Here is a 17420-nt window from a genome sequence, read left to right on the forward strand (position 1 = left end):
TCGGATCCCCTGTAAAAAGCACAAAAAAACAAAAAGTATAAAGCACAAGATAGACTAAAAGGGAGTCCTGTGTACAACCTCTAATTATCTCAAGCCATGACATGAAGTCATTTCTCCCATGTATCCTATTAATGCCAGCGCTCACGCTGAAATTGAAACTTCAAATATTTGTACGCGGCTCAAGGACTCGCCGGCAGGACTCGTCGGCCAGACTCGGACATGTGTGGGTAATTTCCTTAATAACCGCCAGCCTATCGCATTAACATATCTCGCATTTGTCATAAAAATAAGTCAACCACCGGCACCACCCATCCACCTACGTTTACGTTACCTTTACCTACTCACAAAATGGCCCAGCTGGTCTCCGCGGAGGAGGCGTTTTGTCAAGGAAAACTTAACCCCCACTTCAGGTGGGTGGGTGGCGGAAGGCGGTAGGTGGAATGCGAAGGAAAGAAGTGTTTATGCCTGCTCATGTGCGTCTCGTAATGACCACGGCTAAATGGACACATTACGCGTCGGACACACGAAAAATTGAATTATTCAAGCAAGTTTCGGAGGCGTCGCTTTTGGAGCCAAACGATGTTGCGTGTCAAAGTTTATACCTTATCCTAATTCCTAAACCCATTCCCAACTCCACACCCACTCCTTGAACTTATTTCGAAAACGGGGCTAAGAAATACGTTACAAAAGCCACCGGCAGCCGGCCCAGAAAATAAGTTGGAAAAACCTAGAGATGGTGTGAGTGCAGCGAGTGCCTTAAAGTTCCACTTGGTGACTTTGAGACGCCGTTTACGCTCAATGCTCATGCAGCACACGCCAGACCCAGGACACAGCCCAAAAACCCATACCCCCATCGTAGTCTGCCACTACTACTACCACTACCATAGAGCCTGAACCCTAAGGAAATGTAACGGCCGACGATCGACGACAGTTGGTTTCCCAGAGCGTCTTCAAGACGTCCGAGGGGGTGACTTATGCGGAAAGGCACCCGACATCTGCCAGCTGCACGGCTCTACCTCTGCGGATCTACCTCTGATTGCAACGTTAATAGTGCACCGACAGGGGGTTACTGCCACGCACCAAAGCGGATGTTTAGGGGGAAATCACTGGGACTTCAGAGTGGGTATTACTGCTACTTTCCATAGAACTTTCATCGCTTGGCGGGACTGTACTCACATTAGTTGGGAGCGAGTGCAAAAAGCACTTACGATTAAGAGCCGTAGGAGCAGGAGCTGTGGGCGGAGAGATGGGGGCAAGTATCATTTGGCTAACGCTTGAAATTGGCTTCGTGACGCTTATCGCGATCAATAAATAATATACGAGCAGCTCTAGACAGAGACGGGTAGCAACGGATGGATAGATACACGAACGACATCGAGGCGGAAAACAAAAAGTATCTGCCAGATACATTTGAGTAATTTGCGTCGTTAGTGCCGGAAAGAGAGGCAAAATAATAATAATAAAAGAAAGTACGCTTGATTACAATGAAAATGTTTTTAATGCCCAAGCTCCTCTCTCTGCTCACCTCCTATACACCCACACAGAGACAGAGAAAGATATCTGCATAGATAGGCGAAGCAAAAGGACACACGTTAGGCATGCATTTTCCCCCATTTTCCTTTCTTTTTTTCTTTTTTTCGATATCAAAAGCGCGATAAGCACTAGACACGAATGTGGGGAAGTGGGTTGTAGTGGCCTGGTGTGGAAGGTGGGTGGATAGTGGGTGGCAGTTGCAGGTGCAGGCTTGCAGGTTGGACAAAAGCCCGTCGTGGGGCGGCAGAAGGAGGTGGAAAAGCCTCAAAGTCGAACGCGACCAGCGACCAGCGACAACGACAACGACCACTGTCCAAACAAAAGTCGGAAAAATGAGCAGTGGGAGCCGACTTGGCCACATATGGCCATTTTCTGGCCATTTCCATTGCGTGCCTGGTCGGAATACTAGTACGTATCCGTATCTGTATCTCGTCGTGCTCGTGTCTATATCCGTAGTATCCCTAGCTGCAATGTACGGTACGGCAGTGTGTGCTATCTAATCAAGCGTCGAAAGACAATAAAAGCCAACAACGCAGCCACGACAAACAGCGACCACAAAATGTGCTTATGTCTGAAAACGACAGCAGGACAAGACCATCCAGTTACGTGGAGACCAAAAGGATACCCCGGAATTTCTGGCGCTAACAGTGATTTGCCGTAACTTTTGACATTTATAAATCATTTGATATAGCCTTAAAATTGCATTTACTCAGCATTTGACTATTTCATGGTTTAGTTTTGCAGAATAAACTTCCTCAAATTTAATCATAATTTCCACATTTTTTTGTTGTGACAAACGCATGACCAACCACATCCCTCCCCTAATTGAAAGTACCCCGTTCAACGAAAAATCACAGAGAATTCCGGGCAACCTACTTCTATACGGCTAAGTGCAGCGGGAAAACCTTGCCGGCCACCACTCGAAAGTATCGCGCGGATGTCGTATCTATGGACCGCCATATGGCGAGCAAACGGCGATATCTGTGAGAGTGTTTCCATGTACGAGTATCTGTATCTTATCTGGCAGTTGGGGTATTAGCCAAGAAGCGTGCACCCCATCCTCCAGCTCTAGGGCTCCGAAATCCAGCAGTGGCCATAACAATAACTGAGACTGGGCTGACATCATAATAATTTGAGTTTACTGCATCGCAATCCCGACAGCGAGACCTTTTGGCAAGTTCGTTGGAAACTTTTCGCATAAAATCCCTGTTTGAGACAGCGACTGGAGAAGGCAGAGAAGGACATTTTCTTTTAGCACAATTCGCATCACAAAGTTGCTGCCAATTCTGGTGGAAACTACCGACTGCCAACAAACTTTGCAGCAACATAATTTTAATGGGTTTTGTGGCAGGATTAGAGCTAGCAAGCTGCATCTGCATTGCCAATGGATGCCAAAACAAGTTGAAAGGTGTTTCTGAACTTTATTGATGTCGTCGACTTCGGGCGACTTCCGCACCACCCGTTAGGCAAATAGGGAATGCTATCAGGTAAAAATCGGTTCCCGACTGGATGGATGTCAAATGCCACCACCAAGCACGCCCTTCGGTTCCGTCTGCCTGGGCTCGCCTCTTCGCCTCCTCAATTCCTTCTGCTTCTGCCCCTGCCCCTGCTCCTCATCCTCATCGTCGTCCTCCACCTCCACCTCCTCCTCCTTCCTCCAGCGATCCCCAGCTTGTGCGCACGCGCATTGAGGCATAGACGAGCGAGTCCAGGTGTGCTCCGATCATCGTTCGCCGCTCGTGGCTTCAAGTACGTGCTATAAACACAGCCCGCACACTCGAAAAAAAATACCCAAGAAGTTAGAAGTGACATTTTTATGGGAGAAATCAATCACAACCGTTTCAATATCAAAACATAAAATAATATAATTTAAAACATGAAAAACCCATATTTTTGATTTTTTCAAGTATTCTATGTATTAATATATAACAAATAAAGTAAAATACATAAAATTAAAACTATCAATGAAAAACATCCATAAATGAATAGTTGAGAAGAAAACCAAAGTAATTATTTATTTCAACTTTTTCTTAACCGAAATCAACCCCCCTTATCCTCAGTGTACCGAATCTCCCCTTGCTCTCGAGCAATAGTTTGCGATCATCAGCTGTTGGCTGTGGCGATCGTTTCCTTCCGCATCCGTATTGGCATAGGGGCTGCAGATTTTGAGCCGGTTTCGCGTTGCTCTTCGTGATTTTCCCCCAACCAATTGTCCATTTTCCGTTTTCCGGCGAATCTCAGCTCGCCAGATTGCTTTTTAATCTGGCAGAGTGGATCTTTGAAGCGGAATCGTAATGCCTAATTGCCACTAGTTCGTTATTGGGACAGTTTTTGTTTTAACGGATTTTAGGGTCACTTGACCGTAACACAACACCAAACTACCCCCCACCCCCTGCACCTCTCCCAGTGGGCTCTTTATGAGCCAAAGCATATTTTAATGATGACACCCGACCACGAGGAGGATAGGATGTACGGAACACATGGCCGTGCCACACTTCGGTCGTTTGTGCGATGAGTACATTACCGTGTGCCGCGATCTGTGAAGGCACAATCCAAAGCACACTTTGAGATATATGTACATTCATATATGTATATTCATACCCCGACTGTGCCCCGACACTGCCCCTCTACAAAACGCAGGCGCCTCCCTCATTTCCAGCGCATGCAAAGTATCCGAAGTTAGCGTTTTCCATCGCCACATGCACGGAAAATGTGTTAAGGTCGTAATTATCTGCGCTGTCGTTTGTAGGTGGAAGTTCGCCTCAGCTGGCAACTTTCTTTGCTCCTCGTTCTCCTTTCTTCTCCTCGGCCAGCGCCATATGGTCCCTATGGCCCTCCATTTACTCCTTGCGGGGTTGAAGCTAGAAAGAAAGGCCCATTGATAACGCTCCTAGATGCAAGCAAACCCATTCCAAGGTGCATTGAACTTGGAAATGCCAACTGTCTATGGCAGCAATTGAAAAGTATCTTGGCAAAGCGTTCCTCGAGGAAAGGTGGTTAACATAACGAGGCAATTAAGTAGTTTTCTTCGACTTATATATGCGGGCGCGTGGGCTCAGTCTACCCATCAGATTGTACAGCAAGGAATAGGGCATGTATCTTATCTTATTTGTATAATTAAATGGATTTTTAATTGAAGTCTTATAAAAGAAGTGCAATCTGGTATTCTGTAGATATATTAGTTATATGTACTTAAGTAAGCCCTAGAAGTTTTTCCATTGAACTTACTAACTAACTTTATTTCATTTTCTCTTACAGGAGGATCTATGATGGACGACAGAGAAAAATAACGCTTTGTTTGTGGTAAATTTCTGCTATTTCCAATACCTCGATCTGCTGTGCATAGGAATGCCCCTGCCCTCCTCTAGACCAAGCCCAACTTAATAAGTCCTGCATAGGGGTGGTTGTTTACTGATCCTGTCCCCTTGCCCGTTGCCTCTTTACCCTCTTTGCGTCCGTTCTTGTCCCTCCGGGTTGTCCTTGCAAGCTGCAGACTGGAGGAAGTACAGTTTGCCCAAAAAAGGGATCGAAGAACGGAGGGGTGGCATCCGTTGACATTGACTTGAACCTACGGGCTGCATTCCATTGCAATTGAAATCGAAGGGCCCGAAAGTCGAAAATGCGGCCTGCCAAAGGGGAGGATTCTGTTTGGTGGTTCTTGGAAAATGCACATGGCCCCTAGACACTGACGACTCGCTTACTCGTATACGGTATATGAGGCATTTAAGATACACACACTAAGTGTGATCGATAGTCGATGCTTTGACGCATTTGTCGAGTTCCAAAGTCCCCATATTGATTATTTCGAGTGCTTACGCATTCGACCCATGGCCATATGCAAAGTATCTACGTGTCTGTATCTGTATCTGTGGCAGGGAAAAGTAAGTCAAACTTGTTTATCAGCGAAAACGAAGTGACTTATCTTTATTTTGTACAAAAACAGAAAGGGGCGGTTAGACTCACTGACTCACACTTACACTCACATCACACTCCCACCCCCACTTACACACTCACACACATACACACCCACATATACAGAGACGGGCAGAGAATAAGCTCAAGTGGAGAAATTAGATAAAAACCTGTCTGGGGCGGGAGGGTTGGTGGGTTGTGCTGAATTAAGGACACCACCCGGGGTAACCCACCCGCCACAGGCTCACTGGATCTAACAGCCATCCCCTGGACAGCCCCAAACCGAGCACCAATCAAGTGGCCACCCAAACCAGAAGCTTTTGGCCAGCCACTTTTACTTTCCATTTAAACACTCAGACCCATTTTTCCACAGCAGCTATTCCAACTTACGCCTTCCATTAATTTTACAGAAAGATTTTTTGAGCGCAAGCAAGGATTATTAAAACGAAAACCAAGCCAAACCAACTAAATACCCAAAACGACAAAAATCGACAAAAAACGACGAAAAACGAACAAAAATCCTAAAATCCATTCGCAAGTTTTTCGGGCAAAGCATCGAAAACACACTTTTGAGATTCGAAAAATCAAAGCGAAACGAACAAAAACAAACTGGAAAGGAGCAGAAAAGACCTGGAGGACGAGAACGGGTGTAAAACGAAGGGAAATACAAATCAAATTTAAATAAAATTAAATGCAAAGGACATTCGCATGTGTGTGGTGGTGGAAAGAAAATTCAAAACAAAATTCACAATTAGAAAACGCAGGAAAAAACGTAGAAAACGCAGACACAAAATCAAGAGTGCCAGCAGCAACAGCAGCAACCAACTGTCAACAGCGGGAAGAATTTTGAACTGGAACATTTCGACCAAAAAGTTTGTTGGGCGACAGCAAAATTTCAACGTTTGGCGCACTACAACACAGCAGCAAACAGCAGCAAGGACATCGCGGCCAGGCAGCCAGGATTGCAGGAGCGAGCGGTTTTGAAAGCGCAACACACATCGACAAACCCTTCTCACACGGACTAGTACTCACACTCGGATCGGAACCAGGATACCTTTTGGCTTAGAAAGCGGCCCAAGGAAAAGCCGCAGCCAGAACCTTAAGCTCAAAATCACGCATACGCCGCGGCGAACTCGCGCTCTCTCTTTGCCGGAACGAAGGGGAAGCAAAGCCAGAGCAAAAACCGACCAGCCAATCCGAGGAAGCGGAGAGGGTGCCAGAGGGTTGCTGAGGGGAAAGCAGGCAGCGAAGGCAGCAAAGGCAGCGAAAGCAGGGAATTCATCGAGAGCTGAGAAGCGCGAGGCGAGAGAGCTGCTGCTGCTGGTGGGCATCATCTTATGATGTCATCAGAGGAGTACGAGGCGGACTGTTTTGGTTTGTACAGCGATGAGAACAACGTGCTGCTGAAGGCAACCGAGCCGGAGACAACTTCCACCAAGCAGCAACATCAGCCACAGTTACAACAGCAACAGCAGCAACCACCGCCGAGCAGCAACGGTCACACGTCACCAATACCCTTACAAGTCAACGGCGACGGCAGCGCGGCGAATTGCGGCGAGAGCGCCAAGACTAATACAAATACAAGCAGCCACAGTCACAGTCACAGTTACAGCAACAGCAACATCAACAGCAACAGCGGCCACACCAACACAGACGCAGACAAGGAGCAAGAGCGAGAGAAGGCGAAGGAGAAAGCAAACGAAGAGGAAGCCGAGTCCGACGATTCCGACGACGACGTCGTGGTTGTGCTCGAAGGCTGCGAAGGCAACGCCAGCAGCAGCAGCAGCAACGCCAGCAACAGCAGCAGCAACAGCAACAGCAACGCGAGCAGCAACAACCATAAGGCAGCGGCCACGACGACGACGACGGCGACGACGGCGAACCATTGTAATCGCAGTGGCGGCAGCAGTCGCAGTCATCGCAGCGCCCGCAGTAGTCGGCAAATCAGTCAGTCAACGGCCGTCGGCAAGACAACAACGTGCGCGGCTAAAAAACCAACAGCAGCAGCACAGGCGACAGGCAGCACGACAACAGCCAAGAACTCGAACGTTAACTCGCACTCGCACTTGCACTCAAACTCGAACGTTAGTTTGAACGTGAACGTGAATTCAAACGGTAGCGGAAACGGAAACGCGAACAACAGTAAAGTGAATCGTCGTTCGCGTCAAAGATCCTTGAGCAAAGACATTAACAATCAGCCAGCGAGCAGCAGCAATAGCAACTGCAATAGCAATAGCAACAGTAGCAACAACAGTAGCAACAGCAACAGCAACGGCGGAGCAACGGCAACCGCTGCTGGCTTCATGAGTAGCGCTGCCGCGGCTGCTGCGGGTGCCGCTGGTGGAGGAGCCCTGTTCCAACCACAATCGGTCAGCACGGCCAACAACAACAGTAGTAGTAACAATAATATAAACAATACAAACACACCGGCTACTATTGCCACCCACTCGCCCACGAGCAATTCACCAGTTTCGGGCGCCAGTTCGGCATCGTCCTTGTTGACGGCCGCCTTTGGCAACCTGTTTGGTGGCTCCTCGGCCAAGATGCTGAACGAGCTGTTTGGCCGCCAGATGAAGCAGGCCCAGGACGCAACGAGTGGCCTGCCCCAGAGTTTGGACAACGCCATGCTGGCCGCCGCCATGGAGACGGCCACCAGTGCCGAGCTGCTGATCGGCAGCCTCAATTCCACGTCCAAGTTGCTGCAGCAGCAGCACAACAACAACAGCATTGCTCCCGCGAACAGCACGCCCATGAGCAATGGCACAAACGCATCGATCTCGCCGGGATCGGCACACAGTTCCAGTCACTCGCACCAGGGTGTTTCGCCCAAAGGTAGTCGCCGGGTATCGGCCTGCAGTGATCGCTCCTTGGAGGCGGCAGCGGCTGATGTTGCTGGAGGCTCGCCGCCACGAGCGGCATCGGTCAGCTCGCTGAACGGTGGAGCCAGCAGTGGGGAGCAGCACCAGTCGCAGTTGCAACACGACCTGGTGGCGCATCACATGCTGCGCAATATATTACAGGGCAAGAAGGAGCTGATGCAACTGGACCAGGAGCTGCGCACCGCCATGCAGCAGCAGCAGCAGCAACAGCAGCTGCAGGAGAAGGAGCAACTGCACTCCAAGCTCAACAACAATAATAACAACAATATTGCTGCCACCGCCAACAACAATAACAACAACACCATGGAAAGCATCAATCTGATCGATGATTCGGAAATGGCCGACATCAAGATCAAGAGTGAGCCCCAGACGGCTCCGCAGCCACAGCAATCGCCGCACGGAAGCAGCCACAGCAGCCGGAGTGGGAGTGGCAGTGGGAGCCACAGCAGCATGGCCAGCGATGGCAGTCTGCGACGCAAGTCCTCCGACTCCCTGGACAGCCACGGGGCGCAGGACGAGGCTCAGGACGAGGAAGATGCTGCGCCCAATGGCCAGAGATCCGAGAGCAGGGCTCCGGAGGAGCCACAGCTGCCCACCAAAAAGGAATCCGTGGACGATATGCTGGACGAGGTGGAGCTTCTGGGCCTGCACTCCCGCGGTTCCGATATGGAGAGCCTCGCCTCGCCCAGTCACTCGGACATGATGCTGCTGGACAAGGACGATGTCCTGGACGAGGACGACGACGATGATTGCGTGGAGCAGAAAACATCCGGCAGCGGATGTCTCAAGAAACCCGGCATGGACTTGAAGCGCGCTCGCGTCGAGAACATTGTATCGGGAATGCGATGCAGTCCATCCTCCGGATTAGTGCAAGCAGGACAACTGCAGGTAAATGGCTGCAAGAAGCGCAAGCTCTACCAGCCCCAGCAACACGCCATGGAGCGTTATGTGGCCGCCGCAGCTGGTCTGAATTTCGGTCTCAATCTGCAGAGCATGATGCTCGACCAGGATGATAGCGAGTCCAATGAGCTGGAGTCGCCGCAAATCCAACAGAAGCGTGTCGAGAAGAATGCCCTCAAGTCCCAGTTGCGATCCATGCAGGAGCAGCTCGCGGAGATGCAGCAGAAATATGTGCAACTGTGCTCGCGCATGGAGCAGGAATCCGAGTGCCAGGAACTTGACCAGGATCAGGATGTGGAACAAGAACAAGAGCCGGACAATGGCAGCAGTGATCACATCGAGCTGTCTCCCTCGCCCACTTTGACCGGAGATGGTGACGCTAGTCCCAACCACAAGGAGGAAACTGGGCAGGATCGACCTGGTTCCAGCTCGCCCTCACCATCGCCCCTGAAGCCCAAGACATCGCTGGGCGAGAGCAGCGACTCGGGCGCCAACATGCTGTCCCAGATGATGAGCAAGATGATGTCCGGCAAGTTGCACAATCCGCTGGTGGGTGTGGCCCATCCCGCCCTGCCCCAAGGATTCCCTCCACTGCTGCAGCACATGGGCGACATGTCGCACGCGGCCGCCATGTACCAGCAGTTCTTCTTCGAGCAGGAGGCGCGCATGGCCAAGGAAGCCGCCGAGCAGCAGCAACAGCAGCAGCAACAGCAACAACAGCAGCAGCAGCAACAGCAGCAGGAGCAGCAGCGACGCTTCGAGCAGGAGCAACAGGAGCAGCAGCGCCGCAAGGAGGAGCAGCAACAGCAGATCCAGCGCCAGCAGCAGCACCTGCAACAGCTGCAGCAACAGCAGATGGAGCAGCAACATGTGGCCACTGCCGCCCCCAGGCCGCAGATGCACCACCCAGCGCCCGCCCGCCTGCCCACACGAATGGGCGGGGCTGCTGCCCACACGGCCCTCAAGTCGGAGCTGTCTGAAAAGTTCCAAATGCTGCGCGCCAACAACAACAGCTCAATGATGCGCATGTCGGGCACGGACCTGGAGGGACTGGCCGATGTGCTTAAGTCCGAGATCACCACCTCGCTGTCCGCTCTGGTGGACACCATTGTGACGCGCTTCGTCCACCAACGGCGGCTGTTCAGCAAGCAGGCGGACTCCGTGACCGCGGCTGCCGAGCAGCTGAACAAGGACCTGCTGCTGGCTTCGCAGATCCTCGACCGGAAATCGCCGCGCACCAAGGTGGCGGACAGGCCCCAGAACGGACCCACGCCCGCAACACAATCAGGTAATAATGGTTCACTACTCCTAGCTAATAGTCAAATGCCCTCCCAAACGCCCGCGAGCGGGTCGAGTGCGCAGCAGCAACAGCAACAGAATGCACAGCAGCAGCAGCAGCATCAGGGCTCGCAGCAGCAGCAACAGAATGTGGTGCAGCAGCAGAATGTGGCGCAGCAGCAGCACATGCAGCAGCAGCAACAACAGCAGCAGTCGCATCCATTGCTGCCGCCCAACTGCCAACAGTTGATCTCCGCCCCCCGCCTAAATGGCAGTCAGTTATCCTTCGCATCGCCCGCCGCTGCTGCAGCCGCTGCAATGGGTCTGCAGATGCACCATGCCGCCGCAGCAGCAGCAATGTCCGCCCAGCAGCAGCAGCAGCAGCAACAGTCGGGGGATCCCGGCGCGAATACTAACCCAAACAGCGGGCCAGCAAACCCCACTAACAGTAGCTTAAGTACCCTTAATATACCGCCACCTCACATTCGTCCTTCGCCCACAGCGGCTGCCATGTTCCAGGCGCCCAAAACGCCACAGGGCATGAATCCGGTGGCCGCCGCCGCGCTCTACAACTCGATGACAGGACCCTTCTGCCTGCCGCCCGATCAGCAGCAGCAGCAACAGACCGCCCAGCAGCAACAGTCCGCCCAGCAGCAGCAGCAGAGCTCGCAGCAGACGCAGCAGCAGCTGGAGCAGAACGAGGCCCTCAGCCTGGTGGTGACACCCAAGAAGAAGCGCCATAAGGTGACCGACACGCGCATCACGCCGCGCACCGTCAGCCGCATCCTTGCCCAGGATGGCGTGGTGCCGCCCACCGGAGGCCTGCCGTCTACCCCGCAGCAGCAGCAACAGCAGCAGCAACAGCAACAGCAGCAGCAACAACAGCAACAGCAGCAGCAACAGGCGTCGAATGGCGGCAACAGCAATGCCACGCCCGCCCAAAGTCCGACAAGGAGCAGCGGAGGAGCCGCATACCACCAGCAACCGCCGCCACCACCACCACCCATGATGCCCGTGTCCTTGCCCACCTCCGTGGCCATACCAAATCCCTCGCTGCACGAGTCCAAGGTCTTCTCGCCGTACTCGCCGTTCTTCAATCCGCACGCAGCCGCTGGCCAGCCAACGGCGGCCCAGCTCCATCAGCACCACCAGCAGCACCACCCGCACCACCAGTCCATGCAGCTGTCCTCGAGTCCGCCGGGCAGCTTGGGCGCTCTGATGGACTCCCGCGACTCGCCGCCGCTGCCCCACCCGCCGTCGATGCTCCATCCCGCCCTCCTGGCCGCCGCCCACCACGGCGGATCGCCGGACTACAAGACCTGCCTGCGGGCCGTCATGGACGCCCAGGATCGCCAGTCCGAGTGCAACTCGGCCGACATGCAGTTCGATGGCATGGCTCCTACTATATCCTTTTACAAACAAATGCAACTTAACACAGAACAACAGGAGTCGCTGATGGCCAAGTGAGTTTCCACCTAGTCCACCGTGTGCAGCAGAAACGAGACAGAGAGAGAGAGAGAGAGAGAGAGAGAGAGTGATAGAGAGGGGTAGTGAAAAGTAGTAGTTGTGGTAGAAAGGGGGGGCCAGGTACTTAACCCGACCCCGGACCTCGCTTACAAAACGAAACCAATCAAGTGTCTTCTTCAGTTTATTTATTTCCCAACTAAATTCTTTTATAAAATGTAATCAAAACCTTATTTATTGCCCCGCCGCACACTTAAGCCCCCAAAGACCCTCAAGTCATCATCATCATCGACTTGGCCTGGCTTGAGTTGCATTTCGCAACAGCCACAGAAATGGAAAAAATCAATGACGAGCAGCCAATCGAAAGAGCTGCACTCGTTGGCCTCTTACTAACCCCCATTCCCATTCCCATTCCTATACCCATACCCATACCCATTCCTCAATCCCAATCTCAATCCCCTTCCGATTCCGATTCCGATTCTGATTCACAGGCGAGCTCAGCTTTTTCAATCAGTGGGCTGAAGGAGGAGAAAGCGGGGGCTTGTGCGGTGGCACCCTTAGACATTCATTATTGGCACTCGAAAGTGCAGCCACGTTAGACATTGCCAATCCAATCGAATATCTACATATATCTACATCTCTCTCTCTCTGTGCTGCTCTGCCCCACACGAACATGGAAATTTGGAAAGACAATCGACCATCCGACACACATATCTCATTCATATACCCTATATCTATAACGCCACCAGACATTGCGAATCCTTGACTCCTTTGCACTCTTCTACATTGACACCGATGCACCTGCGCAAGGCCAAGCTGATGTTCTTCTGGGTGCGGTATCCCAGCTCCGCGGTGCTCAAGATGTACTTCCCGGACATCAAGTTTAACAAGAACAACACAGCACAATTGGTGAAATGGTTCTCGAACTTCCGGTAAGTTGTGCAATTAACATTTTTAGACCTAGAGCTAGCCAATATGTAATAACCATTCAGCAGCATTCATATTTATGATTTCGTTACGTCGCTTGAGTTTTTGGTCTTTTAAGTTTTCTGGGAGCTAGGCAGGGCAGGGGAGGGGCTTTCGTTACACAAATTGATTGCCCAAATTCGAGACTGCCACCTGTCGAAACCCTCGACTTGCACTCAAGAAGTAGTCGCAGGACATGCAACACCATTCGGCTGTCATTCCGCGACTCCAACTGTCAGTCCGTGAAATTGCGCAAGAAGTTGCCAAAAAGAGCAGAAAGAGCAGACGACTACGGAAAAACGACAGCTGCTAGATAGTCCGTGGTATGGGTAATTCGGATACTCGGATATTCGGTTATTCCGTGAAAGGAGTGGGCTGTTCTCAATGGAACAGAGCCAAACTGAAGTGAGGTAGGCCCGCATGCAGTCGCCGTGATTTGCGCGCCAAATCCGGGCTGCATCTGTCCGCCCCGAAGAAAAACGGAAAACAGAAAACAGAAAACCGAACACAGAGCGTGGCACAAGGTCTCACCTGGATTTGTAACTCGCAACCCTCTTTCATCGCCGGCTTAGCAGCTGCCCGTCCCCGATTTGTCTAAGACATGCGCAACGTCTTAAGGAATTGTCCGCAAGACACCCTAAGAAATTCCCCTACCTGCGCGCACAAGCAAACTGCACACAAAAGACAACAAATCAAGACCCGGCACGCTCGGGGTTTGTTCGCAATTCTCGTGGTCTCGTGGTCGGGGATTTCTTATGGGGGTTGCTACCCTTGCGTTGTGTGCCTACCCTAACCCTACTTTGCATGGGAATCGGGGAGTTGGCATCTTGTCTTTGCCTTCGACTTCGACGACTTCTTCGGCGAGAGGTTAAAATGGGTGGGAATATTTTTTGATTTCCTAACTGGTACTCGATTGTTTATTTTACTTTTTTTTCGGACCGTAGGGGTAGTTGGAATGTAACGGTTTTCTTTGCGTTCCTTTCTCATGCTGAATTCCTTAGTTTGATTTTAGTTTTCTTTGTTCTCGGGGAAATGCTTTCCCTCCTAATCGTTTGCCCCCTAAATTAACCTAGGAAATGAATACTTGTAACCGCTTTCTGCTCTCTCTTAGCCACTAGTTAATATTATGAGTTTCCCACACTCACAGACACTTTTGCGAACACACAGAAGCACATACACAGACACTGGGGCTGAGTGCTCTAATAACATGTTGCCTAAAGTGGCCACTTAAGAAAAATGCAAGGGGTTAGGTCCCCCGTTTAGGATGCCAGTGCATATGAGCTGGAGAGTCCGGAGGATGAGCGCCACGATGATGAGCTGCCACTCCAGCTGGAGAGCCAAGTGTGAAAATAGCGGAGAGCGAGGCCAAGAAACTTGTGGCGCTGGCATATTAAAAAGTGTTGCCTACTTAAGTGGGCCCCACCCACGCGCACACACCAAACACCCATTCACTCCGTCCCCTCTGCTACATCTATGTGTGTGTGTGTGAGTTGGCTAATTAACAAAAGTGCCTTTTGTTCGAGGTCCTCAAGCAGGCCACTTATATAATTGCATTAGCTGCAGTAACTTCTTTTTGTGCTCGCCAAAATGCAAATAATGAAAAGAAAGCTGCAAAGGACATGCATTCACACAAACACACACACACCCACATACATATGCAACCACAGCCCCACGGACACTCAGACTCCTGGCGGGCTAATTAGTTTGTTTGCCAGGATACATTCAGTGAGTTTCTTTGGCCGCTTTTCATGGCGGCAGCTACTTGAGAGTCTCGTGCACAATGGCCAGGGCCCTACTGGCAAAAGGCGCTCAAGGATACGCCCACACACACACACATACGCTCACATACTCGCACATCTCCCGCTGTTCTTTTTCTGTGTTTTGTTTCTCATCGAGCCGCTTTCCGTTTTTTTTGAGGTTAAGTGTCCTTTTGGCGCTTAGAGCAGCTCCCCAGCTTTTTCCCACCGCCCTCCACCTTCGACGCGTGAAAAGATCTTGCTGACAACAACAACAGCAACAACAACAACAAGTACAACATCAACAACAACAGCAGCAGTTACAATTATATAAATACACACACTCACACATGCTACATACCACATTCAGACACTCAGATACGATACACGCTCCATTCTGTATATGTATATAGACGTATATGACTTGTACAGATGCTTATATATAGATACAATGCAAAAGTGTTGCCAATTACTTCATTAATGTATGAGGTAGAGATGTCTGCATATGTGTGGGTGAGTATGTGTGAGCTTATTAATAACATTCTACTCGTTCGTATTCGTAACCGTAATCCGTGATACGTGATTTATTGCGGAGGAAGTGAAGAAGAAGAAGGTGCAGCGAAGAAGGAGACACACGCACACACGAACAAAAAATTCACACACACGCAAACAGAAAACACACACAAACTGGCACGCACACACAGTCAAGCGAAGTGAGAGTGAGCTAGAGGGCTGCGGCGTGGGTGAGAGATGAATGCACTTGACAAAGCAACGCCTGCCTGCCTTTCAACAAGTGTTTTAGTGGTTCTCCCTTTCCCATTCCCTCTGCCTCCACCTCTACCTTTACCCCTACCTCTGCCACGCTCTCGCCTCACTCTCTCTTCGTGCGTGTGTGTGTGGGTGAAGGCCCAAATAAATAGGCTACGAAATATTATATGCAAACTAATTAGCACTTCCGTCGAGCCCCAACGCCATCTGCATTGCATCTGCACATCTGCAGTTCCACTTGCACGGCTTATTATCTAAATTAAGTGGCGCATTTGAAACCGCCAAGCCAAGCTTCCTTTTCCTGCCACATGTGGTTGCTTGCATAAGGATCGCCTCAAGCTCCTTTTCACGCCAGCCACAAAGCTAATTGCAATTCAAACCAAACCGAGCCCAACCAAAACGGGGCGGGGTTGAGATCCCGACAATCCCTAATAACTATGGACACCCGGCACAATGAACTGTCACACAAAACTGTCACACAGCGATTCCTTTCTTTCGGCCACGCCAGGCCAAGCCATCAGCCTCATTATGAAGCCATCCCAAAACCACCCACCCGATCCCAGAACCTCCTGCACCCTCCCCTCCTCTTCAAGTGCCAGCGCCTCCGGGGAGCCGCAAGGGGGGCGCGCCAATGGGCTGGGGGCCAGAAGGAAAAGATTTTCTATTTGCGCATTCTGCGCTTATTGTTTGGAAAATCAACACGAGCGCCGTGGCACAACATGAGAAATGCATTTGGCGCTGCTACTGGGAAATCTTGAAATTAGCGCGATTATCGGAGCGTTGTCAGAGGGGGTCGATGCGGGTGCGGTGGGTTGGGGGCGAAGGACTCCAAAGGATTCCCGGCAAAAAGACAACAATTAGTGCGCGGCAGACAATGCAGGATCGGTGAGAAGAGAGGAGAATCAGGGGGTTTGGTGGCGAAGAAGGAGGAGGAGCAGCAGCAGCAGCAGCAGCAGAGGCAGTCAGGCCGGAAGACAAGCAATCACTTACAGTTGCCAAGTAAAGCATATACCCCCAGTGCTATCCCCCTGCCACATCCTCGCCATATCCCCTTGCGAATGGCAGCTCACACACAAATCACTTGACTAAACAAGGCGACGCAGCAGCAGCGACCGCAGCGCGCTGCACTTGCTAATTAAATCCCCAACCCCCAAGGCAGTTCTGGGATAAAAAATAGGAAAGAAGGAATAAACCGCAGCTAGAAGATGCCGCCCGACTTGCAATTGTTATTGCACCACCACGAGCTGCTGCTGCACATTTGAGATTTATTAAAAATTCTTTACCCACCCATACATACCCACACCCACACCGACACATACACGACGCGCCTAAGAGTATGCAGCGAATTATTAATAATGTCATACTCAAACAGCTATCCAATATAATGCATTAAGGGACCTCTAGGCACAGAGTGAGCGAGATAGCGTGACTGAGCGAGTGGGTGTGAGAGAGAGAGAGAGAGCGAGCGACCGAAGCATTAGCGATTTCCTTTGAATTTGGTTTACCACTTTACGACTTTCCTCCTTTGTTTTACCCACCTCTCGCCTTGGTTCGAACCTTGATTATTCTTTCATTTGCGTTGCGATTTTGTAAATTTGAATGCTGAACTGAAAAATATAAAAATAGAATAGAATAAAAAAAAAAAACCAAACAGAATACTGACCAAACCAAACATTCCTCATCTACGCATCTGCAGAGAATTCTACTACATACAAATGGAGAAATATGCACGACAAGCTGTCACCGAAGGCATTAAGACACCCGATGATCTGTTGATTGCTGGAGATAGTGAATTGTATCGCGTGCTCAATTTGCACTACAATCGCAATAACCACATTGAGGTATGCCAATAACCACACCCACACCCACTAAATCTAACACTAGCCCACTAACACTGACCACAAACCCCCAAAACCCCGACTCTACATGCACACACACTCCCAATTTCCAAAAAAAAAAATCATAAAAAAGAATTCAAAATGAA

General features: G+C 50.7%; 1 protein-coding gene across 6 annotated transcripts in view; it reads left to right on the forward strand.

The window, feature by feature from the left end:
* LOC6536629 (homeobox protein prospero) overlaps positions 1 to 17420 on the forward strand; it is a 75434-nt gene that overhangs the window by 43055 nt on the left and 14959 nt on the right. For 3 of the 6 annotated variants that reach the window (XM_039375955.2, XM_039375958.2, XM_039375957.2), the window contains exons 3-6: positions 4792 to 4836; positions 5856 to 11965; positions 12716 to 12898; positions 17133 to 17277. In XM_039375955.2, coding sequence (XP_039231889.1) covers positions 6783 to 11965; positions 12716 to 12898; positions 17133 to 17277 — 5511 coding nt within the window. In that variant the 5' untranslated portion in view covers positions 4792 to 4836; positions 5856 to 6782. The remainder of the gene's footprint in view (positions 1 to 4791; positions 4837 to 5855; positions 11966 to 12715; positions 12899 to 17132; positions 17278 to 17420) is intronic. The other 3 variants (XM_039375959.2, XM_039375960.2, XM_002097165.4) reach the window with 3 other exon arrangements.

Source organism: Drosophila yakuba, chromosome 3R, assembly GCF_016746365.2.
Source record: "Drosophila yakuba strain Tai18E2 chromosome 3R, Prin_Dyak_Tai18E2_2.1, whole genome shotgun sequence".
NCBI classification, from domain to species: domain Eukaryota; kingdom Metazoa; phylum Arthropoda; class Insecta; order Diptera; family Drosophilidae; genus Drosophila; species Drosophila yakuba.